This window comes from Schistocerca gregaria, chromosome X (assembly GCF_023897955.1).
Source record: "Schistocerca gregaria isolate iqSchGreg1 chromosome X, iqSchGreg1.2, whole genome shotgun sequence".
NCBI lineage: Eukaryota > Metazoa > Arthropoda > Insecta > Orthoptera > Acrididae > Schistocerca > Schistocerca gregaria.
This window is the reverse complement of record NC_064931.1, coordinates 451,433,827-451,461,556: the sequence shown is the minus strand read 5'-3', so window position 1 is coordinate 451,461,556 and position 27,730 is coordinate 451,433,827. Positions and strand designations below refer to the sequence as shown.

The window sequence follows — 27,730 nt, the reverse complement described above, 5'->3', positions numbered from 1 at the left end:
AACACATACAAGAGCCAACAAGAGGTATTGCTCAGATTCATCCTCAAAAAATTGCAGGTAGACATAGCAGGGGAGTTCTTTATTTGATGAACGATCACAATGCTGTATTGTTGGATGAAAATGATGTGAATACATATAATATTCCCAACATTAAACAAATCAAGACCACAGTTAACTGCTATGCTAACAGTAAGTAATATAAAGAAATGGGATCAAAGTTCTTGGACAGAAAATGATTAAATTTTGTATGTTTTACGAATTTTCTAAAACTTTTGATATATTCTTGATTTTATACAGAAATGCACAATTCCGGAAGTGTTTAAATTTAATAATTTCTAAATTTAAAACTGTAAAATGTTTCTTCATACAAGGGGGTGGGTGAGGCAGTCACGTGGCCACCTGAAACAAGGATACGGCCCCTCCAAAAAAAATCATGAAATTTGTGCGAGGTAATTTATGGATGGCACCATACTACTAGTTTTGTACCTAACAGCTTAATAGAAATTGAATATTTACTGATAGTCTAGCCATAAAAACATTTTTGTAAGATGCGTTCGATCATTACTGGCTGTGGTAGAACGCGTTGTACTTCATCTTTTATTGCAAATTTTTCTAGTTTCCCATTCTCACCCACTGAGTGTCTAGATCTTAAATTAATGATAATTGTGAGCAACCTCCGAGAATTGTTATGAATTCAGTTGTTATCCGCACTCATTAGTTACACAGCTGATAAAGTCCAAGCTTCAGTAATGTGAATGTGGTGTATTCATGCATTTACTTAATGTATTTTGTGTTAGTAACTTTCTAATATGTCCTTTTTACCTCTTACTTGTACAAAAAATAGTGTTTTGTAATATCACTAGGTTGAGAACTGACTACTGCAGCTGAACTTTGCTTGACCCACGAAATTTCGCATCAAAAGAACTGGTACTCTTGTTTAAAATGGTCTACAGCACACACAAGTGCCGCAACAAGACGTGGGATGGACTACACTTACGTCTGAAGTAGTGCTGGAGGGAACTGACACCATGACTCCTATAGGGCTGTCCATAAATCCGTAAGAATGTTCAAATGTATGTGAAACCTTATGGGACTTAACTGCTAAGGTAACACATAAGAGCACGGTGGGGTGGATCTCTTCTGAGCAGCATGTTGCAAGGCATCCCAGATATGCTGAATGATGTTCATTTCTAAGGAGTTTGGTGAGCAGCAGAAATGTTTAAGGTAAGATGAGTGTTTCTGGAGCCACTCTGTAGCAACATGTGGGGTGTCCCATGGACATGAAATGAGGCAGGTGATCAGACAGAATGCTTATGTATTGTCCCCAGTCAAAGCCATATCTAGATATATCAAGGGTCCCAGATAACTAACTGCACACACCCCACACCATTACAGAGCCTCCACCAATTTGCACAGTCCCCTACTGACATGCAGGGTCGATGGATTCATGAGGTTGTCTCCATACCTGTACACATCCAGCTGATCGATATAATTTGAAACAAGACTCTTCTCACCAGGCAACATGTCCCCAGTCATCAATAGACCAATGTTCGTGTTGACACACCCAGGCGAGGTGTAAAGCTTTATGTCTTGCAATCAAGGGTATAAGAGTGGGCCTTCGGCTCCAAAAGCCCATATCAATGATTTTTCGTTGAATGGTTCGCACACTGACACTTGCTGATGACCCAGCACTGAAATCGGCAGCAATTTGCAGAAGTGTTGCACTTTGTCACATTGAACGATTCTCGTTAGGTATCGTTGGTCCCATTCTTGCAGGATCTTTTTCCAGCCTCAGCGATGTCAGAGATTTGATGTTTTAGATGTTTTACCACATTCCTGACATTCTGTTTCATTTTCTACCAGCCTGTTCACTTACAACAGCTTATGCAATGATCCTTTTCATATTAATTCAAATTGTTGCACCCCTGTTATTTATGTGAGCTGACTGATTCCAACTGCAATAGGTAGTATGTTCGCCATTCTGTTATATACAATTTAACATTCTTGAGCTTTTAACATAAGCTGCCAATCAACACCACTTTTAAAGCTTATGAAATCAAACTAAATATATGTGCAGCATTTTTGTTCTTTTTCAAGCACTTCATTACAGATAAGTGCATCATCTAATGCACCCCAATCTACTGATTTCAATACAGATTCTCACTACCAGCCCAGTAGACACAGTTCTGAAAAAGTGGTTGGGTTGATAACAGTGGAGTAATTTTAGTTTTCAGGTACATTTATGTATTATCCTTAGCGTGAAAACCAAAATTCTAGACCCTTCCCCTTGTGAATTATTTGCCGCCTCGAAAAAAGTGCTAAGAAATGCAACTTTTTTCCAATTTTTGATCAGTACAGAGCATTTTTGGTAAAAATATGTACTTATCAATTTTGAAGTGCATTAAGTTTCCTGCGAGTTTCATATATAGCGTGTTGGAAAACTCTGAACCGCTACTGAGACTTTTTTTTAGTTCAATGTTGTGCAAAATGCATAACAGCTAATCTTGTAAAGGATTTAATTTCCATCAAGATGCATACAAAATGTTTGTAATTACACCCTATACACACTAATGTTGCATAACAATTTTAGTGAAGTGGACTTTAAAATGAATATACCATCCTCAGTAAAAATAGTATTCCTGAATGTAAAATCTTTAAGTAATTATTCATGCAATATATAGACTTAGTTCATGAGATTCGTGTAATTTCTATGGAATACATTCTCAAAGGAACAAAATCCACATTTTACTCTACCTTCATGCCATTACCAAGTGAAACAAAAATGGGAAAGAGCAAAGCTGATGATGTAGATGGTGGCTACGTCCTACACAGAGTTGAATGGTATCCGAGCGAACATTTTTCTGCTATTTTTGAAAGTATTTTGACTATGGACAGTGACATGATCAAAATACTGTGGTAGTCTTTGATGGGTATGACACAGAACAAAATAAAAGAGACACTGAAACAGCTCATTGTTCAAGGCTACAATCTTCTGCAAAATTTCTCTTTAACAGTACCATGTTTCCACAGATGTCAAACGATAAATTGTTTAAAAAAATTCCCCACTTCATCTCATCTCATCTCATCTCACTGCTTTAGAAGGAATTTCTGCAAGCACAAATGGTCACCAAGCAGGCAGAAGATACAGATCTATGGTTAGGAGCCTGTGTACAGTGCTGCTTATTTGTGGACGATGTTGCCGTTTTCTGTTCCTCCAGCAGCATTGCAAACCACTGCCTTGAGGTACCCCATTCTCCTGCTAAAAATGATACAACAGCATATTACCACTTTGGGACCTGAAATGGGATGTCGACAGCAAGGACTGTATGAAGATAGAAATAAGCAGTGGAAGTAATTTGATAGAGGAGCAGGAACGTAAGATCTGTGCCCTTCAGGTGAAGTTACAATGTGCAAAGAAAGGAACTAGATAGGTTGAGGAGGGTGAAGGGTGGTGGGGAATGGGAACTGGCAGTTGGCAAGAAGGCAGCAAGGAAGAGGAGGTATCCAGACAGTTACGCTTTTCGTATATTCAATAGATTTGACCAATGTCAGAGTTGAGTGGAGAGGATCCTCGTGTAGCTGTAGATGTAAGGACATGCAGTAGTCCTCAGCAGTTAGGAGGCATGTGTCAGCTGTAAGGTCTAACAGAAAGAAGAGAGCTCTGATGCTAGGTTGTCCACATGGTAGGCGTGTGGGCCAGCAGTTGCTGAAAGTGTTGGGAGTGAGTACCAAGTCACCAGCACTGTGAAGCCTAGTGCAGGGTTGGCTCAAGTGACTGACAGCATAGGGGAGTTATGTAGGAATTTTACAGAGGACCATCAGGTAGTGATAGTGGGTGGAGCAGGGAACAGTCTTGATTGGGACAGGAAATATGATGTAAGTGGTGACCTAGTAAACTGGTGGCACTAATGTGCATTTCGTGCAACTGTTTCAGCATCATGATCGGCCTCATCTCAATGTGGATGTTAGGCACGTTAAGATAGGGCTCGAGAGGGCGCTGATGGCAGAGGGCACATCTCAGTGGTGCCAGTTGAGTCTATCAGTAGATTGGAATTCACTAGGCATGTCCTGCACCTAAATAAGTATTGGAAGGGGAGGCTGGCAAGGCTTATAGGTGACCGTGTAGTGGGTAGTGGTATCACTCATGGAAAAATTCCTGTAGTAGGCGTTAGAGCTGCACCTGTTTTAGATTGTAGTCAGCTGATAGGTATACCAGCTTAAAGGAAGTCCCTCAACTAAAGGCTCCCCCTTCAGAGGATGTTCTGTTTCCAAGTAGGGAAGGAATTAGTATATTTCACCAAAATATCAAAATATACGAGGTATTAGAGGTTAAGTTAGTGAATTGCTTATAGATGTTGACTCCAAAATTACTGATATATCAGAGCACCACTTAATTATTTAACAATTCAGCGGTTTCCTTTACCAGGTTACAGATTAGCTGGTTGTTCTTCAAGTTGGGGTGGGGGAGTGGCTATGTACGTAAGAAACAGTATTCCATTTGAGTCCATAGACTTATCACAGCACTGCACTGAACTGAACAGATATTTGAATGTTGTGCAGGGGCAGTTGAATTTAGTGTAACTAAACTTCTAATTGTTGTTGTTTATAGGTCCCCTAACTCTGCCTACAGAGCATCTCTGGTCAAGCTAGAGAGGGTTCTTGATTGACTTTGTAGGAAATACCAGAAATTAGTTGTATGTGGTGACTACAATATTAATTTTGTATATGATGGTGCAAGATGAAAGACTTGGTATATCTCAAATTCAAATGATCTGAGGCAGACTGTTTTTCCAACTAGGGTGGAGGGGAACAGTAGCACAGCCATAGACAATATTTTTATTCATTCTTCATTACTAGATGGGCATTCTATTAGTAAAAGTGTTAATGACCTTCCAGGCCATGATGCACAAATTTTAACACTGAAAAGGCTTTAGTACTCAAACAAATGTCATATTTAATTACTAACTATGTAGGAAACTTAATCCAACAGCAATAGAGTGTTTTAAACATTGTCAAGGAACAAGAGTGTCAGGATGTTTATAGTGCCGATGACAATTTGACAAATATAATGCTTTCCGTAACACATTTCTAATGCTGTTTGAGAGTTGATTTCCATTAGAGCATTTTAAGCAGGGTACTAGTAGTAATAGGCAGCCTGGGTAGCTGACTAGTGGGGTATGGATATCACTTAGAATGAAGTGAGAGTTATATCAAAACGTTAGAAGTAGTCACAATCAAGCTACAGTAGCCCATTACGAACAATATTGTAAGATGCTTAAAAATGTTGGTGGTGGTGGTGGTGGTTGTTGTTCGTGTTTAACGTCCCGTCGACAACGAGGTCATTAGAGACGGAGCGCAAGCTCTGGTTAGGGCAGGAAATCGGCCATGCCCTTTCAAAGGAACCATCCCGGCATTTGCCTGAAACCATGTAGGGAAATCACAGAAACCTAAATCAGGATGGCTGGAGACGGGATTGAACCGTCGTCCTCCGGAATGCGAGTCCAGTGTGCTAACCACTGTGCCACCTCACTCGGTTTAAAAATGTTATTAGGAAGGCAAAGAGTATGTGGTATGCAAATAGAATCGCTAATTCACAGCAGAAAATTAAAACCATACTGTCAGTTGTGAAGGAAGTGTCTAGTCAGCAGCACAAGATTGACGATATAACGTCAGTTCGTAGTAAAAATGTTTCTGTTACTGATAAATCAGATGAATGTACAGTATTTAAAAGTCATTTTCTGAGCATTGCTGGCAAATTAAACAAAAATTTACTTTCTACCAGGAATCCTATTACTTACTCGGCAAATGCCTTTCTGAGGTGGATGCCTGAAATACTACTCTGTGATACAGATAAGGGGGGTATTGTGTCAATAATTAAATCACCAAAGATTAAGGACTCTCATGGTTATGATGGAGTGTCCAGCAGAATATTGAAGTACTGTGATGCACATGTTAGCCCTGTATTTAGCCATATTTGTAATTTGGCCTTTAGAAATGGTCAGTTTCCTGAACAATTTAAGTACCCAGTAGTAAAGCCGCTTTTTAAAAAGGGAGAAAGGGATAATGTGGATAATTTCAGACGTATTTCTATGCCATCAGTGTTTGCTTAAGTTATTGAAAAAGGCTGTGTATGCAAGGATAATTGATCATTCTATATCCACAGTTTGCTATCAAATATACAGTTCGGCTTTAGAAGTCGTTTCACAACTGATAATGCAATATTCTCTTTTCTCTGTGAGGTACTGGATGAGGTAAAAAAAATATTTTGGAAGATAGGTATATTTTTTGATTTAACTAAGGCATCTGATTGTGTTTATCACAAAATATTGCTATAGAAGTCTGACCATTACAGAATATAGGGAGTAGCTCACAACTGGTTCACCTCTTACTTTTCCAACAGACAGCCAAAGGTCATTATTCACAATGTTGAGAAGGGCTGTCATGTGGGGTATGAGTGGGGTACAGACAAATGGATGGTGTCCTAGGGATCAGTGTTGGGGCCACTCCTGTTCCTTATTTATATAAATATGCCCTGTAGTATTACAGGTAACTCTAAGATATTTCTGTTTGCCGATGACACTAGCTTGGTAGTAAAGGATGTTATGTGCAACACTGGCTCAGTTTCAAATGGTGTAGTTCATGACCCAAGTTCGTGGCTTGTAAAAAATAAACTAATGCTAAATCACAGTTAAGTCTCAGTTTTTACAGTTCCTAACACACAATTCAACAAAATCTGACTTTTTAATTTCACAGAATGGGCATATGATTACTGAAACTGAACAATTCGAATTTCTAGGTGTTCAGATAGATAGTAAGCTGTCGTGGAAAGCCCACGTTCAGGATCTCGTTCAAAGACTTAATCCTGCCATTTTTACTATTTGAACAGTACCTGGAGTGAGTGATAGTTTGACACGAAAATTAGTCTACTTTGCTTATTTTCATTCATTTATGTCATATGGTATTTTACTTTGGGGTAACTCTTCCCATTCTAAAAGGATATTTTTGGCTCAATTTTCAAGCAATACGTGGTGCAAGTTCACGAACCTCTTGTCGACCCCTGTTCACGAGTTTGGGTATTTTGACATAGACCTCTCAATACATCTATATCTACATCCATACTCCGCAAACCACCTGACTGTGTGTGGCAGAGGGTACCTGGAGTACCTCTATCGGTTCTCCCTTCTATTCCAGTCTCATATTGTTCGTGGAAAGGAGGATTGTTGGTATGCCTCTGTGTGGGCTCTAATATCTCTGATTTTATCCTCATTGTCTCTTCGCGAGATATATGTAGGAGGGAGCAATATACTGCTTGACTCCTCGGTGAAGGCATGTTCTCGAAACTTCAACAAAAGCCCGTACCGAGCATCTCTCCTGGAAAGTCTTCCACTGGAGTTTATCTATCATCTCTGTAACTCTTTCGCGATTACTAAATGATCCTGTAACAAAGCGCACTGCTCTCCGTTGGATCTTCTCTATCTCTTCTATCAACCCTATCTGGTACAGATCCCACACTGGTGAGCAATATTCAGGCAGTGGGCAAACAAGTGTACTGTAACCTACTTCCTTTGTTTTCAGATTGCATTTCCTTAGGATTCTTCCAATTAATCTCAGTCTGGCATCTCCTTTACTGACGATCAACTTTATATGATCATTCGATTTTAAATCACTCCTAATGCCTACTCCCAGATAATTTATGGAATTAACTGCTTCCAGTTGCTGACCTGCTATACTGCAGCTAAATGATAAAGGATCTTTCCTTCTATGTATATATTCCTTAATGTCATTTCTTCGTAACAATATTAGCTTATTCCCAAGAATAAGCAGCTTCCACTCAGTTAATACTTGGCAGAAATCAAACCTGCATTTGGATTGGACTTCCTTAACTCTTGTGCAAAAAGGTGTGCCGTATACTGCTTTACCCATTTTCGATAAGCTACCACCTGAATTCAAAAATCTTAGCGGTAATCCTCACACTTTCAAACCGAAACTGAAGAGTTTCCTCATGGGTCTGAGGAGTTTCTTGAAAAATTAACCTGATTCTTCTTGTATTGTTAATTGTGTTTAAGTAGACTTATGGAATGACTTTTTCGGGTTCATAAACATTTACTTTTACCTGTTATTACTTTAATGTTGTAATTTCATATAGTGACACATTCCATGATCTAAAGTTAGCTCCTCAATTTGGTCCTACACAACTTGAAGTGTATGTAAAAAAAATAAAAGATGAGGAGCTCCAAGTTGTATTGTACACCTTGCTGATATCAAAGAATATAGTAGAACAGTGTGTTTACATACAATAGCCTGCTTAACAGCCACCTGTAGTAGGATCAAGCTGGTGACAGTGGATTAAAATCTCTGGAATCCACACTGTGAGTGGCTAAGAAGTTGCCTGGTCTCTAACAACCCGACACACAATGGTTAATCATTCACTCCAGCACCTGGCCTACACAGCTAGTCAAGGCGACACTCCAGTAACTACTGGGACATAGTAAGTCCTTGGCTGGTTTGGGCAGAGGTATCAGAATTGCCACCCTCCACAAGTTGGGCAAGTTACCTGTTTGCCATGTAGGAGTGAAACTTTCAAGCACTATTTCCTTTGACACTGTTGGCTAATGTCAAAGCATGCAGTACAAGATTTGGTTGAGACTGGATGCTGTTAATGAGTCTCAGACAGTGCCAACTGCAGCTCCCACTTGGAGAAAGGGCAGCTGTAAGACTCTGAATTGTGGGATCTGAAGTTCAATTTGTTCCACCTTTGCAGCTGCACGGAAGTGGTGAGACACCAGATCCTGGCTGGCATTGGCAGTAGTTTTTGAAAAACGCTCTGGCAGTGTGTGTGATGTCTCTCTTAATTGTTTGGAGACACCTCTGTTTCAACACTGCTACTACTGGTAAGTGACTGTTGACCAGAAATCCTCCTGATAGTTTCCCATTCTTATTGTGGACCAAGTGGAAAGGTTGATAGAGTCTGGGAACACTTGCCATGACCTTTTTCTTGTACTTCTTAATTACACATCAAGCGTTGGATGCTTTTAACCCAAGATGCTGTCAGGTTCACCACTGTTGGGCAGAACTTTAACCACTGAAGAGCCACATGCCTGACCCTTATGCGGAGTGGCAGTCACTGGTTGTAAAAACAGCAGGTTGCCTCTTAAGACGACTTGAGGACTTTCGGACTGGTAAGTCAGCGGCAAGATGGATTACTCGCTTGATGTGGTCCACCCATTTCTGAACACTTGTGTTCAAACACAGCCAACGAGCTGAACAGCATCCAGTTAACCCTGCTTACCATCCACTGTGGTGGTTTCTCTTAAGGTATGTTAGGAGGTTAAGTTACAAGTTCACCTCATTACAGAATCAAGCTGATACATAGATGGAAGGAGATGATATAAAGTTACTTCTATAGCAAAACATGCCGTAGGGATGAAGGTATCTGAAGTAAGTAAACTCTCAATTTAAACTATTGGGATGTGGTTTGAGAATGCAGGCATGACAATTACAGAACTTTGTTCTTAAATCACTGCAAGGGGAACTCAGAAACACTAACAACTTACTTGAAAATGTGTGCTTAACACCACCTATAGTCACCAAAGGTCATGGTGATGAAAATTCATTCACAATAGAAACAAAGCACCTATTGAAGAGAAGACATTTAAGCAGTGCACGCTGGCACTCAAGAATAGCGCATTGGAAACATGAAGAGGTGATATATCCCACTTGCCAACATCACACAAACCGTTCAGCCAAGTAGCTGATTCACTTGGAAGTGTCAGTGATGTTTAAATAACATACAAGGGATATTCCAATACGTTTGCTATCTAGTATAAAGTCACCAATACAAGAAACTATCAATTATGCTCACTGTTCACTTACATTACATCACAGTGTCACAAATATGCCCAGTCAGACAATATATACTACCCCATTGCTACCTACCAGTCAGAATGATTTGAAGGAAGTAAGTAAGCAAGCAAGCAAGCAAGCAAGCAAGCAAGCAGAGTTTAATGTCCTGTCAACTGCAAAGTCATTAGAGATGGAGCACAAGTTCAGATTATGAAAGGATGGGGAAGAAAATAGGACGTGTCCTTTTCAAATGGACCATTCCTCCATTTGCCTGGAGCGATTTAGAGAATACGTGGAAAGCCTAAATCTTCATGGCCAGATTGGAGTTTGAACTGCAGTCCTCCCAAATGCAAGACCAGTGTGCTAACCATTGCGGCAAGTCCCTCGGTGGAGAATGGTTTGAGGGATATTACACAGATGAGAGATCTTGTGCGACTCTCCATATCATCTGACTGTGCCCATCAGCGACGACAATCCAAGCAATATGTGCTTGTCATTTAGCTGTTGTGGCGGCTGACTGTTCACAGATCAGAGAAAATCCCAACCCTTATGGACAGGTTTCAGGGTTTAAGAGTATGATGGCGTATCAAACATGAAGCAGAATTTAAATCTTACAGTTGTGGTTGTGAACAGAAATGTGTGCAACCTTGACGGGATGTTGCTGCGGATGTCTAGAATCCCACTGTGATGCCACAGTTAGCAGGGTATGATCACTCAAGTGAGGCCACCAAGTGCAAAATTACGAAGTTTCTTGTGAAAGAAGGCCCCAAAACATCTGGAAATTTTGATGAGGCTCTGCGCAGTTTGGGGAAGAACCGCTTTGAAAACCGAAGTGTATGAATGGTATTAAACATCTGTGGCAGGATGGGTAGCTGTGGGTGACATAACCACTGATAATGACCCTGTGCAAGCATCACAGTTGATGACGTTCATGCCACACAGGACTTTATTGCAGAAGGGGCCAGACAAATCTTTCTGAAATTCCTTCAGTGGTAGGAATAAGCAATGGAAGTACTCAAGCCATTGTCACTGGTGATTGTTTTGCATGACACTGCTAGGCTGTGGTGTACTACTACAATGAAGGGAAAAAATTGAGCTAAGTCACTGGCAACTAACGTCCCCCTTACAGTTGGTCTGCTGAAAGAAGATTTTCTTGACACCAGTTTCCATGACAATGCAGCTGTAGAGGAATCCACACAGAAGTGGCTGTGCACACACACACACACACACACACACACACACACACACACACACACACGTGGGGATAATCAAGAGTTGTGTGTCAAGTTAGATTTGGTGGCCAGAGAGCTTTCAAACCTTGACTTGGACATGGCCTCCCTGGCAGATCAAGATTGGAACTGGGTACAAAATGCCTCTTGGTCCCCAGCAGAGTGCACCAGGAAAAATGCCTCAGTGTGCCAGTCTGCGGTGCTTCAATTTACGTTTAAGGAAGCACAGCATATGGCGGGAGGATGCTCACTTATTAATGCATGTGGCAAGCAGTATGATGACACTACCCTACAGGTAAGAATGTGCCTATTTTAAGTTTCATCAGTGCAATGGTACAAGTAGCCAAAACTTCCACTGGATGTGACAGAAGACATCTATAGGCAGACCTGCAAGGCACTCAAGACAAAAGCTCCAAAATCCAACATTTCCAGTGCTGAGATGCTGACACTTAAAAGCTCTAGAAGGCTGCAGCATTGTGGTTTTGCCAGCAGACAAAGGAAACTATGTTCATTTTGCAGCAGAGCGATTATGATGAGAAAGTTTATTAGCTTCTGGAGGATGCAGCATACATATTTTCAGAATATGACCCTACGGAAAGGCTGGAAAAGAAAACCACAGCTGTGAGGCAACAGCCATGCCTGCACGATTATTTTCTAACAACTATGGTCTACAGCACCAGTTCAACATTAAATGTATGGACTGCCAAAAGTACACGAACAAGGTATGCCAACACACCCAATTGTCACCAGTTTCTTCAAATACTTACCTGGTTACATTGATGTGCCAATGTCACTGAGCCCATATGTGGGCAAGTGGATTCACCACATCCACAATTGAGGACTTCTTTAGTGTTTTGAGCAACTAAATATCACAGAATCTCATAATTGTCAGTTTTGATGTGGTCTTCCTGTTTACCATGGTACCACAGAAAAAACTCACTGGAATAGATAAATTTGATAGTGCTCTAGTGGACCTGCTCAGACATACAGGGTGTTTCAGAAGTGATGGTCAATAATTCACACGTTGAATGTACATGCTAAAAGTAGCTAGAAAGCTCCAATAAACATGGGTGCACAAATCAACCATTGTTGTGATACAACACTTTCTGTTTCAGTTCATTAGCTTCTAGGAACACATGGCATCTCTAAACGTTAAAGTAGGTGTTTGAAATGTTGTCCATGCATCTGAATGCAACACTGAATTCTTGTGTGAAGTGAGTTGCAAATCCTCTCAGGCAGTTCTGGAGAGTTCTCTAAACGCTGGAAGGCTGCTTTGATCCACAAGTATAATTTCTTAAGAGTTGATTGGTTGGTTGGGTGTGGGATTGAAGGGACCAGACTGCTAAGGTCATCGGTCCCTTGTTCCACGATAAAATCACACGAAATAAAAACTGTCAGTCGGTAAAAACGGAGAACTGAGAGAAAGGACGACACAATACAAGAAAGGCAGACAAAGACCAGACAAACGGAACTAAAATCTCACCGAGTGTGAAGGTGGTTGGCCGACCATGAAAATAAGGAAAAGCCAACCACCAAATGACATTAAAACCCACAGTTTAAAACCACAGGCCAAAGGCCCAAGTCAATACAGGAAATAAAAGGACAAACACTCAAATCAGACGATAAAAACCCCCTGCCCGAATAAAACTCAACACTAGGTCCGCCATAGCAACGTCATCACATAAAAGGGCAGGGAGGGTATCAGGCAGCGCAAACGTCTGCCTGAGTCCTGTTAAAAGCGGGCAGTCCACCAAAATGTGGACCACCGTCAGAGCTGCCCCGCAGCGACATAGCGGTGGGTCCTCCCGGCGCAACAAATGGCCGTGCGTCAGCCACGTGTGGCCAACCCGCAGCCGGCAGAGGACGACAGAGTCCTTTCGAGAGGCCCGCATGGAGGAGCGCCACACACGGGTCGTCTCCTTCACCGCCCGAAGTTTGTTGGGCGTGGGCAGGGTGCGCTACTCGTCACCCCAGGCACCAAGCACTTTCTGGCGCAAAAGCGACTGGAGATCACACTCCATAAGGCCGAGTTCCAGAGCCGGTGAACTCACTGCCTGTTTAGCCAGCGTGTCAACCCGCTCATTGCCCGGGATGCCGACATGACCTGGGGTCCAAACAAAGACCACGGAGCGGCCGCAACGGGCAAGAGCATGGAGCGACTCGTGGATGGCCATCACCAGACGGGAACGAGGAAAGCACTGGTCAAGAGCTCGTAAACCCCTCAGGGAGTCACTACAGATGACAAAGGACTCACCTGAGCGGGAGCGGATATACTCTAGGGCGCGATAGATGGCAACCAACTCGGCAGTGTATACACTGTTCCCGGGTGCCAGCGACCGTTGTTCACAATGATCCTCTAGAGTAAGAGCGTAACCAGTGCGACCAGAGACCATCGAACCGTCGGTATAGGTCACGGCAGATCCGGGAAACTCGGCAAGGAGAGCAACAAAGCGGCGGCGGAGGGCCGGAGGAGGGACCGAGTCTTTCGGACCCTGTGCCAAATCCAGCCGAATGCATGGTCGGCGCACACACCAAGGGGGCAGACGGAGATTGGCCCGGAAAACAGGCGGGAGAGGAAAAAACTCAATCCCACACAGTAGAGCCCGGATGCGAACCGCGATCGTACACCCTGACCGGGGCTGCCTGTCTGGAAGATGGACGATCGAGTGCGGGAACAGGAGACGGTAGTTGGGATGCCCTGGCAAGCTACAAACGTGGGCAGCATAAGCGGCCAGAAGTCGGTCGCGCCGGATCCGCAATGGAGGAACACCAGCCTCCACAAGTAAGCTGTCAACAGGGCTTGTCCGAAATGCTCCTGTGGCGAGTCGGATCCCGCAGTGATGGATGGGATCCAGCAATTGCAACGCTGATGGCGACGCCGAACCATAAGCCACACACCCATAATCAAGGCGGGACTGGATCAGCGCTTGATACAGCCGGAGAAGGGTGGACCGATCGGCACCCCATCCGGTGTGGCTAAGGCAACGGAGAGCGATTAAATGCCGCCAGCATGTTTGTTTAAGCTGCCTAATATGAGGCAGCCAAGTCAACCGGGCATCAAATACCAGTCCCAAGAACCGATGCGTCTCTACCACAGCAAGAAGTTCACCGTCAAGGTAAAGGCGTGGCTCAGGGTGAACCGTACGACGCCGGCAGAAATGCATAACGCAGGTCTTAGCGGCCGAAAACTGGAAGCCGTGCGCTACAGCCCACGACTGCGCCTTGCGGATAGCGCCCTGCAGCTGGCGCTCAGCAACTGCAATGCTAGCGGAGCTGTAGTAGAGGCAGAAATCGTCTACATACAACGAAGCTGCGACGGACGATCCCACCGCCTCAGCGAGCCCATTGATCGCAATTAAAAACAGGGAGACACTGAGGACAGACCCCTGTGGGACCCCGTTCTCCTGGACCCGGGAGGAACTATGGGACGCAGCAACTTGCACGCGGAAGGAACGAGACGACAGAAAATTCTGAATAAAAATCTGGAGCGGGCCCCTAAGACCCCACCCATGAAGTGTGGCCAGGTTGTGATATCGCCAAGTCGTATCGTACGCCTTCCGCATGTCGAAGAAGACGGCAACCAGATGTTGGCGGCGTGCAAAGGCTGTACGGACGGCAGACTCTAGGGAGACCAGATTATCGACGGCAGAGCGGCCTTTGCGGAATCCACCCTGAGACGGAGCCAGAAGGCCTCGAGACTCGAGGAGCCAACTCAACCTCCGGCTCACCATACGTTCTAGCAACTTGCAAAGAACGTTGGTGAGGCTTATGGGGCGGTAGCTGTCCACCTCCAGCGGGTTCTTGCCAGGTTTCAACACGGGGAGGACGATGCTTTCTCGCCATTGAGACGGGAACACACCCTCAACCCAGATGCGGTTGAAAACATCTAGGAGGCGTCGCTTGCAATTCACAGAGAGGTGTTTCAGCATCTGGCTGTGGATGCGGTCTGGCCCAGGAGCCGTATCAGGGCAAGCAGATAGGGCACTCTGGAATTCCCAGTCGCTGAAAGGAGCATTGTACGACTCCGCGTGGCGCGTGTGAAAGGAAAGCCTCCAACTTTCCAACCGCTCTTTCCAGGAGCGGAAGGCCAGTGGGTAATTCGTAGATGCGGAACACTGAGCAAAATGCGCTGCTAACCGGTCCGCCATCGTGTCGGAGTCAGTACACACCACTCCATTCAGCGAAAGCCCAGGGACAGAGACAGGCGGCCGATAGCCATGGAGTCGCCTAATCTTAGCCCAAACCTGCGATGCAGAGGTACGGACGCCAATGGTGGAAACATACCGTTCCCAGCACTCCTGCTTCCGTTGGCGAATAAGGCGTCGGGCACGGGCACGGAGCTGTTTAAAAACAATGAGACTCTCTAAGGACGGGTGCCGCTTATGGCGTTGAAGAGCCCGCCGGCGATCTCTAATCGCCTATGCGATCTCGGGCGCCCATCAAGGCACAGTCCTCCTCCGAGGGGACCCGGATGAACAGGGAATCGCAGATGCCGCCGCAGAAACGATGCCGGTGGTGACCGACTGAACCACCGCATCAATGGTGTCAGGGGAAGGAGGTGCGATAGTGGCGAGAGAGGAGAAAAAGCCCCAATCAGCCTTATTCAGAGCCCATCTGGAGGGGCGTTCAGAAGAGTGACGCTGTGGTAGTGACAGAAAGATGGGGAAATGGTCACTACCACATAAGTCGTCATGGACACTCCAGTGGATGGATGGTGAAAGTCCGGGGCTGCAGATAGAAAGGTCGATGGCCGAAAATGTGCCATGGACTACGCTGAAATGTGTCGGCTCTCCCGTGTTTAAGAGGCAGAGGTCAAGCTGCGAGAGAAGAGTCTCGACATCTCTACCCCGGCCAGTAATCGCGGCGCTACCCCACAGGGGGTTATGGGCGTTAAAGTCGCCCAGTAACACAAAAGGAGGAGGCAGTTGTGCTATCAATGCAGCCAACACATGACGCGAGACATCACCATCTGGCGGAAGATACAAACTGCAGACAGTAATAGGCTGAGGCGTCCACATCCTTACAGCGACAGCCTCTAAAGGTGTGTGAAGAGGTACACATTCGCTGTAGACAGAGTTAAGGATGTAGACGCAGACTCCACCAGATACCCTCTCATAAGCTGCCCGGTTCTTGTAATAACCCAGATACCCACGTAGGGCAGGGGTCCGCATTGCCGGAAACCAAGTTTCCTGTAGGGCAATGCAGAGGAAAGGGTGACTGCTGATGAGTTGGCGAAGCTCAGCAAGGTGGTGGAAAAAAGCGCTGCAGTTCCACTGGAGTATTGCTTTGTCCATGTCCGAAAAAGGCGTGAAGGGGCCGAGGAGGCAGATCACGCCACTGGGTGACCTGCTGCCACCGATGGAGGACCAATACAATCTGCTTCCATGGCGTTTGAGGGTCCGGCGAGATCCAGGTCCTCAGCGGACACCCGGATCTCCACCTTATCCCCGGACGCAGAGCCTGTAGGGAGCAGTGGGGTGGATGCCACCGCGTGGTCCTTGGCCTTAGAGGTCTTCTTCTTCGTCTTGTCTCTCTGGTCCTTGGGTTTCATTGGCTGGGAGGGCTCCAGCGAGTCAGTCTCCGGGACGGAGGAGGAGCGGGAAGCCCTGCGATCAGCCGCTGGTCTGCTTTTCTTCCATTGGCTGACGTCACCCTTCCCAGAGGCGGAAACCTGGGAAGGAAGGGACCCAAGGGACCCTTTCCGTGCTATTCGAGCAGGGGAAGTTTGAGGCTTCCCCAGCTTAGAAGTGGGGACTGATGTCCCCGATGGTTGGGGGGGTTACTGCTCCTGAGGCAGGTAGTGCAGGAGCAGCAGGGAGTGAAATGCCCCCCACCATCAAGGGGGCAGGCGTAGCATTCCGGCTCTGAGAAGTGGCAGTCTGAGGGAGAGCTAGTGGGGCCATAACAGTAGTAGCCGCGGCGTAAGAGGCAGGCATTCGAACAGGATGGAGGCGTTCGAACTTCTGCCTGGCCTCAGTGTGTGTCAGGCGGTCCAGGGTCTTATACTCCATGATTTTGCGCTCTTTCTGGTAGATCCTGCAGTCCGGCGAGCAAGGTGAATGGTGCTCTCCGCAGTTGACACAGATGGGAGGCGGAGCACATGGAGTATCGGGATGTGATGGGCGTCCACAATCTCGACATGTGAGGCCGGAAGTACAGCGGGAAGACATATGCCCGAACTTCCAGCACTTAAAGCACCGCATCGGGGGAGGGATATATGGCTTGACGTCACAACGATAGACCATCACCTTGACCTTCTCAGGTAAAGTATCACCCTCGAAGGCCAAGATGAAGGCACCGGTGGCAACCTGCTTATCCCTTGGACCACGATGTACACGACGGACGAAGTGAACACCTCGCCGCTCTAAATTGGCGCGAAGCTCGTCATCGGACTGCAATAGAAGGTCCCGATGGAATATTATGCCCTGGACCATATTAAGACTCTTATGGGGCGTGATTGTAACCGGAACATCCCCCAGCTTGTTACAATCGAGTAACCGGCGGGACTGGGCGGAGGACGCCGATTTGATCAAAACCGAGCCCGAGCGCATTTTGGACAAGCCCTCCACCTCCCCGAACTTGTCCTCTAAGTGCTCGACGAAGAACTGAGGCTTCATGGATGTAAAGGATTCACCATCAGCTCTCTTACACACCAGGTAGCGGGGCGAGTATGTTTCGCTGGCATCCTTAGTCTTTCGTTCCTCCCATGGTGTAGCCAGGGAGGGGAACGATTTGGGGTCATATGTAGTTGCGTTGTATTGAGCCCTGGAACGCTTAGAGACTGCTGGCGGCTGGCCACCAGCAAGAGATGATGTACCACGCTTCATTGCGGGTCATCCGCCCTGATGCCACCTACTCCGACCAAGGGCCCTCCCCACGGGCGCCACCCAGCCTCAGCAACGACCACCTGGCAGGATGGCCATTGCTGCGAGTCCCAATGCCCCAAGGAGATAGGCATCTACTCCTTGGCATACGTGGGGAGTTAACGGCTCTGGCATCAGCAGAGCGATCCCTGTGTAGTCAGGGGGCTACAACCAACAGGGTACATGGCGGCCCCACCACAACGGACTGGCTACCGTGCTGGATTTCAGGTGATTTAGTCCAATATCGTCATTGGCGCATAAAGCGGCACAGCATAGCAGACTGCAAGAAACCGCACCCAAGAACAAATCCACGCCCAAGAGATGGTAGGTGAGCGGGACTGCTAAGCGATGACGACAAACCTGGCTAGAGATGGTAATGCTTGATGGACACATCGCTCCTTGTAAGGCGCCCTTCCCCAATCGGCTCGCTCTTCGGAAAATTTAGAAGGATGGAGGTCAAACCCGTTAGGGGACCATCTCACAAGGCCAAAACGTTTGAGACTCCTTTTAGTCGCCTCTTACGACAGGCGAGAATACCGTGGGCCTATTCTTACCCCCGAACCCACAGGGGGGCTTAAGAGTTGACCTCAGTAGCATAGATCAGTCTTTTGACATGCTCCCCACAACAAAGTCCATGGAATTTTAATCCAGCCCTTTGAGGCCATTGCATAAGCCCTGCTCTACCTAACCAATGTTGACCGTAAGTCCAAGTTAGAAGCCAGCACACTCATAAATAAAAATGTGAGGGAGCACAGTCATGCATGAACCACATGTTCAGTGAGACATCACGTGCATCTGGAAGTACAGTCCACAGGAACTACATGTTCTTCTGTCCCGTTACTTTCTGTGGTAGAAAGTGTGATCCGATTATGCAGTCTTTGAGCAGTCCTGCCCTGACATTCAACAAATAACGCTGCTGTTGTCATGAAATGTGCTGCATTAGGATTGACACTGGATGAAATGTGAGTTATGTTAGTTTGAAATACAGTCACAAGTAAATCCAGCCTCATTCGTGAACAGAAGACTTCTTACAAACAGATGATTCAGGGTACAGTTTCTGCACCCATTGGGAGAAATCCTCTCTAGGAGGGAGGTCTGCATCATTGAAGGCTTGCACTCGCTGGAGATATGGACAGAGTATTTGCCAATGTTAATTCCACCACACGCTGTTATGACTCAGTAGGACACACACTTGGGTAGCCATCCTCCTTGTTAAAGCACTCCGACGTTCATGTAGGCCTACACCATTTCCTCAACATCTGGTTTTATGGATCTGGGTCAAATGGTTCTGAGCACTATGGGACTTAACATCTGAGGTCATCAGTCCCCTAGACTTAGAACTACTTAAACCTAACTAACCTAAGGACATCACACACATCCATGCCCGATGCAGGATTTGAACCTGCGACTGTAGAGGTCTCGCGGTTGCAGACTGTAGCACCTAGAACCGCTCGGTCACCCCGGCCGGCTTATATGGGTCACCATTCTCATACATGGTGTGCAGAACTCCCAGTTTATCTACGGCACTAGTGCCTGTCATTGCCTGCAGAGAGGAAAAGCTTCTTCATACTAAATCGTGGAGCCTCAAGAGCACTGCCACTTGCTTTGTCATACATAAAGGGCAACCTCTGTCCATGGTGCGTTCCCATTCAGAACAGTGAGGCTGGTACCACACAGTGCATGGAGGGGAAAGGGAACTAGTTGTGCATGCATAAACAAAAGTCTATCTCAAACCTTGTGATATCAATGCGAATACCATGGTATCCAGGAGCATTTACAGTTAGTTCCTAACTTGAATTAATGCAATACATCAGCAACGGCTGATTTGTGGAACCGTGTTTACTGGAGCTTTTTAGCTACTTTTGGCCTGTACTTTCCATGTACGAGTTATTGACCATCACTTCTGAAACACACTGTATATGGACTAACATTTATCTGTGTGGGGCCAATATTACAAGCAGACAGTATTGGCCATGGGCAGCCCTCTGTCTCTAGTGGTTGCCAATCTGTTCTTGGAGACATTTGAGGAGGAAGCACAGAGACAGCTAGAAACAATCTCACAGGCTTATTCAGGTAAAGCGAATGACCTCATGATAGCAAAAGGCTCAATTAGATTTTACAACATCTTAACTCATGCTACCTGAACATAAAGTTCACCACAGAACTGGAAAGTTACGGTCGTCTGTCATTTTTGCATGTACTGGTCAAAAGGAGAGCAGATGGGTCATTTGGCCTAGTGTGTTATCAGAAACCAAAGCACACTGATTTATACCTCCAAGCTACGAACTGTCTTCACATAGCACATACTAATGGAGTCCTAAGACACTGGTACAGAGGGCAAACACTGTCACACCAGACATCAGAAACAGATTTCTAGGCTCAGTCTTCTGCAAAAATGGATGCTCAATCAAACAGATTCAGAGGCCTTTCAATTAGCCACTTCACACAGAGAAGATCAAGACGAAGCAATGGCCATAATTTACCTGCCCCATGGGCCTCAATTTCTGACAATATTTGAAAGATTCTCAGAAGCATTAATATCATTATAATAAGACTTCTGGGTATGTGAAAGCTGACCTTGGTTTATGAAGATCAGAAATTTGTGATACATCTTGCCAATGTGACATGTTGTACGTCAGCAAAATCACTAGGGCAGTGGACATCAGATGCCAATAACATCAGAAGCACACACGGCTGTGCCAAGTAACCAAATCAGCCATTGTTCAGCAATGTCTGGAATTTAATTGTATCACAATGTACAAAAACATGAGGGCTTTGGCACAGATTTCCATATACTGGGACAGTGTTCTAAGAGTAACCTCATTAATCATGACACAGTATCAACCCCACAAAGCTTGGTATCCTGGACTGGAGCTGCTAAAAATGCAATTTTTACAGCAGCAGAACTCAATAAAAGGAACTGTGAATGCAGACATAGGGAACAAACCCCTACACAGACCATAACTTGCAAGAGGAATGTAACCTCGTGACATATTTGACAATCATCAGTATTTCCACACATGCATAAAAAAAAGAGACGTGCATATCCAGGGGACGAATAGAAACCTCAACCTGCAGAAACTAATTGGAACTAATACGAGCTTCACACTCTCTGAGAACATGAATTTTGGCAACTACTCTTTCTCTTTGCCTAATCTGAAGATCACTGAATTAACTTCCCATCGCTTTTGTCCAGTAATACTGATACAATATAACCATATGAAGTTTTTGCACTGAAAGATTTCAATGGAGTCTATGGTACCATATACTCACCGTTACAGCATTGATGTCAGACTCGTGGCCAGGAAAGGTTTGCTTGCATGAACCCTCTCTGATGTCCCACAACTGCAACAGAAATAAAAGTTTACTGATAAATATTAATAAAAGGTACAATTAGTTTAGATACTCTGTCACATTTACACAGAGTCATTCAAACAATATTTCTAACAAATACATCAACCATCCATAAATTTCAGACGTATTATTCAAGGAGAATAAGCAGCACCACTGCAGTGACTATGGTGGCAGTTTGAACTGTGAAGTGTATACAACATGTGGGCAGTCAACCAGTCAGTTGTGAGCAAAGATAAACCTAACTACTGGGTGTGTGGCCCCAGTGTGTCAATGTTTTAATGCCACAAATTATAATGGAGCAATGTCTCAAACAAGAGTTCAAGACATTATCCAGACTGTTTTGAGAAAGAGAAAAGCGTGCGAAGTTCATTCCGTAGACCTCAACTCATTAATAGAAACACATGGACACCAGCTGCAACTTGATTGTAATGAAAAATGCAGTTAATTCTTTTCTGTAAATAATTATCACAAGTGACAAGACTTTGCAAATAATCTTTAATGACAAGACTTACATCGATCTATCACAAAATGACAAACTGCATAATGGGGTCTTATATTCTGCTGAGACATAGAAGGCACAAATGACATGTGAGAGTTAAGCAATATCCCAAAGGAGGATTTTTTCTGACAGTTTAACAAGGTCACATGAACATTGTGTACACTGTATTGAATTGGGTGGAGGGGGATGTGGAACACCAAGCTTTAAAACCACTGACATCTCTAGTTTTATTAATCCAGCACACAAACTTTAGACTGACATAGTCTATTTAGGCACCTGTAGTTTGTGATATAGGGTGCCCAGCGAAGAAGCACCGTTTTAATAATTAAGTATCTCTAAAACAAAGATCAACAAACCAGTGCAACAGACCATATGTTCATTGTGAAAACTATAAAGATTTTTTACAGAACTTTTGCAGTAGTTCAAAAAACTTCTCACAGTTGGCACTGTACACTGTGGAGCTCTTAAAGTATTAGTGAGCATAATTAAACTTGCTCTCCACAAGAAGTCTTTGCAATCACATCACAATCTTTTCAAAATATTCATTATCTGCAGTACAGAGGTGGTGCAAACGAACAATGAAATTTGCTATGAATGAACAGAAATGGCTTCAGATACCACACAGATCGTCAATTCAAGCTTGTATAGCATGGTGGAATGGTTCATGTGGATGATGTCCCTCACTGTGCTCCCACGAAGTACTCTAAGGAAGTCAGATTGGGTGAATATCCCTGTGCCAGCAAATGTGCAATAATCCAATGAAATGGCTATTCCAAAAGTAGTCACCAAGAAAGTGAAACACCTGTTCAGTGTGATTTAGTCTGGCTCCATTTTCCATGAACCACTTGGTGCCTGGACAATCCTCCAATACTAGCTGTGTAGCAACTAACACCACCAAAATTGTAATTTAACGTTCACTAGTTATCTTTTCTTGCATGAAATAGGGTCTATGATGCTTCTGCAGCAAACTGCAATCCTAAGAGTAACTTTGTGAGAATACAGTGGTTTTGCTTTACACAAACAGATTTTTTGGACTCCAAAATTGCCTGTTTTGTTTATTCATGACATAATTCAGGTGGAACATACTTCATCTGTGAATGAGATGCAGTCAACATCAAATTCTAAATTATAAATAATTGTGAGAATCTGGTTTGCAAAGCCATCCCCAAGTCTAATACAGCTCATACATGCAAGGCATGGTAGCTTTGCATTTTGAATAGAAACATATGGGCTGTGTCTCAGTATTTTCTGTGTGCTAGAATGTTTCAAACCAGCATCTGCTACAATTCTTCGGACAGATTTTCTTAGACTTTGCTGAATAATTCCATAAACAGTGACGACAGTTTCAGGAGTGTCTACAATTTGCCTGGGGGCCCCATGTTCCCCAATGTATCATCTATACAGCTTTTCTATTGAAATTTGGCAAAGAGCTTGGGCATGGCTTTCATATTGGGTCATTTTGGAACATTAAACCAAATACAAACAGTGAACCTTTTTGCCATATAACTGTGCATTTTTCTGTGTATTTCTGTACCATAAAAACTTTTGGATCATTGAAATACATGATTTCAAGCCTTTCCTTTGGCACTAACCTTGCACATCTCAATAGTGGAACTGATAGCTCTAAAATGTGTGTCACTATTTTTGGCAGTATGTATTGTGACTAGAGTACCGTCTGTTAGCAGCTTTTCTAACTATACTGAAACTTCTGTGAAAGTCTTACAGCTTTTACAGTAAACATACCCTTTGTCAAACTCCTCTATCAATCTTAGTTTTCAAGATATTTAATTTCGATATCAGTATCTCCACTGGGCACCCTGTATCACGAACTGTAGGTGCCTAAGCAAATCTATCCTGCAGTTGTTTTCATGACCACACATGTTACCATGTGCTGCTTATCAAATTGGGTCTGCAATATGTTAACATACTAATGCAATAGCAGTCTAGTCCATAGAATTTTGAGTCTACTTTATTTCACTACAAAATGTTTACAAATTTTCATCCCTGGGGACTCTTTTCAGCACAAGTAACACTTTTTACTTCAGATTATATTAATGCTTTAAGCATGATGATGATGCCCTCATGATCACACACAATCAAGTGCCATATTATCATACCACATTAATGAAGACACTAGCAGTCCCATTAACCAACAATATGATGATATTACTTTCAGACTTACAAATATTTGCTATAGCTGGTAACAAGAGACTGCAAGAAAGGAGGTACTACAGAATTAGTTATTACCCTTTTTATATGTACAGTGCACACTTTACATGATGATGAAACAGGTTTTTCTTCAGTTAATTTGTAAGTGTTACTATTAAAGTCAATTTTTTCAACTTTTGTAATCAGGTAACAAATCAAATGAAACTTCGTCTTCGTAAAGTGCTGTCAGCATTCTTTTGCTTATAAAAAGAGGTCTTTTTAATGCACTCACATAACAGTCATTTAGAGTTTGAATATCCAGATACTTAACCCTTTTACCTGTAGTGCACAAGGTGGCTGAACAGTTAAATGGATGGATTTATGTTAATTAGCACAGAGCCCTATCATCAAGTAATTATTGAGAAATGTTTGTGTGCTAAAAAAAAGGTAGAATGATGACAGATTCCTCCTAATGTGACAGTTTATTAAGTAACCACCATTCACCACACTAGGTAACTGCCATTCAAACAATCTCCTTCACCATATTCTTTTTCTGAATAAAATGTGTCAGAATTGTGACATTCAGCATTACCTTGCCACAGACTGGTGCACAGTTGCCACCAGCAATCTCTCAAACTCCCTAACATAAATAAGTTTTTTTTCTTTCTGTTCAAAACTGTCTTCTCTCCAAACGAAGGTCAAATAACGTTATGTTTTATTCAACAGAGTTAATGTTTCCATCACAAAGGGAAATTTTATTTCTCTATTGCAATGTGTGGCAACCTTTGTGGTGAAATAGCACCTGTGTTAACAGTAACAGTGCTTTATATCTCCAACCATGTTCTTTGCTCAGTTACGATTCATTGATTTGTTCAACTTTCTTACAGTTTCAGAAAGCAAAGTAATGGTAAATTGGGGGTATGTGGATGAAGACATGTTTGGATACTTTGACTTCTCATTTTGTAAATAAAATGAGGTGTTAGTGAAATTAAACCAGTTGACTGAGGACCTGAACCATTAAGCCAATGAAAATTAACTGCTTACCTACTACACAAATGATGCATCCAAGCCTTCTGAGGATTTTTTTTGCAATCATCTCTTATTAAATTTCCACCTGAGACTACTCATTTTACAAACTGCTCACAACAAACTTAAGAAGATAAGAACTTCATTACGAATCATAGAACTCTTTGTAATATTTAATTTCATTTGAAGGTTAATCTAGTTTTAACTCTATAGCCATCAAAGCAACAATAAGAAAATAAAGGGATTTCCAATATCTTGATTTTGTTTTTCCTCTTGTATATTTAATATTGTCTATAGCTGAAACTAGTAATCATTTCACGTGAAGTGATGAAGACTGCAGAATGAGATTTTAACTCTGCAGCGAAGTGTGCACTGATATGGAACTTCCTGGCAGATTAAAACTGTGTGCCCGACCGAGACTCGAACTCGGGACCTTTGCCTTTTGCAGGCAAGAAGTAGAGGACTTGCCCGTGAAAGGCAAAAGTCCCGAGTTCGAGTCTCTGTCAGGCACACACTTTTAATCTGCCAGGAAGTTTGATGAAGACTCAATTATTTTCTCAGATATCAAGGTCTCACCTCTTCTAAAAAACCAAGACACATTTCAAGAATTCCACGACTTTTAAACATGAAATAACTAAATTCCTGAATGCAGGGACAAGAATTAAATGGAACTGAACATATAACAAAATTTATTTATAAGCATCCATTACTTTCACACAACTTCCCACATGTACCTTTGCAACAGCAAGGTGGAAATAAAGTAAATGTATACAATAAATATTGCAATGAAACCACAAAAATTTTGCAAGCTTTATGAACAACAGGTTATTGAGAAACTACATTCACATGAATGCCATGGTAGGAAGGATGGATGGATGATTGGGTTTAATGTCCCATCGGTATGAGGTCATTAAAGACAAAACAACCTCTGTTAGTGCCAGAGATAGTGAAGGAAGATGGCCACGCCCTTTTGAAGCAACCATCCCGGCATGTGACTGAAGCCATTTACGGACGTGGGTTTGAACCATCATCCTTCTGAATCAGTCCAGTGTGCTAACCATTGCGTGAATGTTGTGGGAAATATCAATTTTGTGACAACTAGGAATACTGCATTCATTTTACAAGGTCATTCTTTATAAAGTTTTGATTTATTATCAATTTTCCTGATCTGTCAGCACTGCATCAGATCAGACTAGAGTTTATATGAAGTAATCAAGTCAATAACAGTTCAAACAAAGTAGAGCTAAGTGCTGTATTCAGACAATTTTCCCCCCAGATATTCCTACAAATGTTTTCAAAAATTTTATACCCAGAAAATGTTACAAAAACACACTGTTGTAGAATATTGAAGAACACTTGTTGTACTGAGTGCTGAATAAACAATACAAGTTTCAACTTTGGTATACCACCTAATTACCGTTCAACTACTTTTCAATTTTTTTCTAAATTTTGTTCGCAAGTACATCATATAGTAACAACAAAAACCCAGAGCCACAGAACACATGAGTGACTTGGTTTAACCCCAAGTCCCAATAACATGAGAAAGTTAAACTTCCAAAATTTTTTCATAAAATTACACATTTATAATCATAGTAAACAATGAAGACAAGAAGAAATAGTCAAAGTACACAATTTTTTTTAAAAGTTGTGTTGTCTGTTTGTAACTACTGGGACACAGTTTTTAACCACCCAACATTTCACGAGATAGTGTCGAAAGTATACTCACATTTTACCTTAACACAATACATCTCTAAACTTACATGAACTAAGCACTTAAAACAATTTACTTTTAAGCAACAGGCAAAAATGGGCCTAAAATTCAATAAATTCTGTATCAAAGCTGCATACTGCCCCAGTGGCATCATTTTGACACCACCCATAAAAGCAATCGTATGCACTAAAATTACATTACAGTAACTTTCGATATGCATACATTCAGTGTCAATGGCAACCTCAATATGATGAAGTGTCACCGTCTCCCAGAATCAGATAGCACAACCTCTGCATCAAATGGCTTTGAACGCTGCTACAATGCATTACTTTCATAAAATTCATGGTACCACCATATGTCTGTCTGCCAACAGCACTGGTGGTTTTGTGCTGAAGACACTGGTACTTCAAAACAAAATTTGTTAATCTGTGGTTTCAGGCACTAACACTGACCCTGATTAGTTACTTTTAATGTTTTTCACTATACTTCCAAATTTGCTTCATTACATCAAGATGGGTTAATTATTTTCAGTGTTTTTAAGGTATGATACCAACTAAAGGCATGAACTTACCAGGATTTTCAAAGATCCCAGTTATGTCACAATCTTTGTTTGACTTCTCTGTATAAATAGAAACCCCATTTGTTAACACTGCTGATGTGCAGTGAGTTTCTCGAAAATGTGAGATTTTGCTTAATATCTTTCTTTATAGCCTGTAGCATTTTTCATGATGTATGCCACTTTCTCACACACAATCTTACCTATTTCAAAATAGGTTAACAAAGTACTTTTAGAAATGAGTTCATAAATCAACCACCACCTCATGTTTTTTCAGCACATTCCACCTTTAAGCTCAATTTCTGTTTAGTAGCACAGTAGGTGAGCATCAAACAACAACTTTAAATGTCCTAGAAGCCAAATTACAACTGGTTTTAAGGAATTTTCTACCAGTAAAGTTTCAACATAATTCAGATTCTACATTAATCTGGACATCTATTTTTAACAAACAAATGTTTGGAAGGTAAGAACTGATCGTGTTCACAATAAAGCACTTAGAAC

At 43.1% G+C, this 27,730-nt stretch overlaps 1 protein-coding gene across 4 annotated transcripts in view; it reads right to left on the bottom strand.

Moving 5' to 3' along the window:
• Nucleotides 1–27,730, bottom strand: part of LOC126297671 (guanine nucleotide-binding protein G(I)/G(S)/G(T) subunit beta-1) — a 76,878-nt gene that overhangs the window by 17,935 nt on the left and 31,213 nt on the right. For all 4 annotated transcript variants that reach the window (XM_049988773.1, XM_049988774.1, XM_049988776.1 and 1 more), the window contains exon 7: nucleotides 21,209–21,280. In XM_049988773.1, coding sequence (XP_049844730.1) covers nucleotides 21,209–21,280 — 72 coding nt within the window. The remainder of the gene's footprint in view (nucleotides 1–21,208; nucleotides 21,281–27,730) is intronic.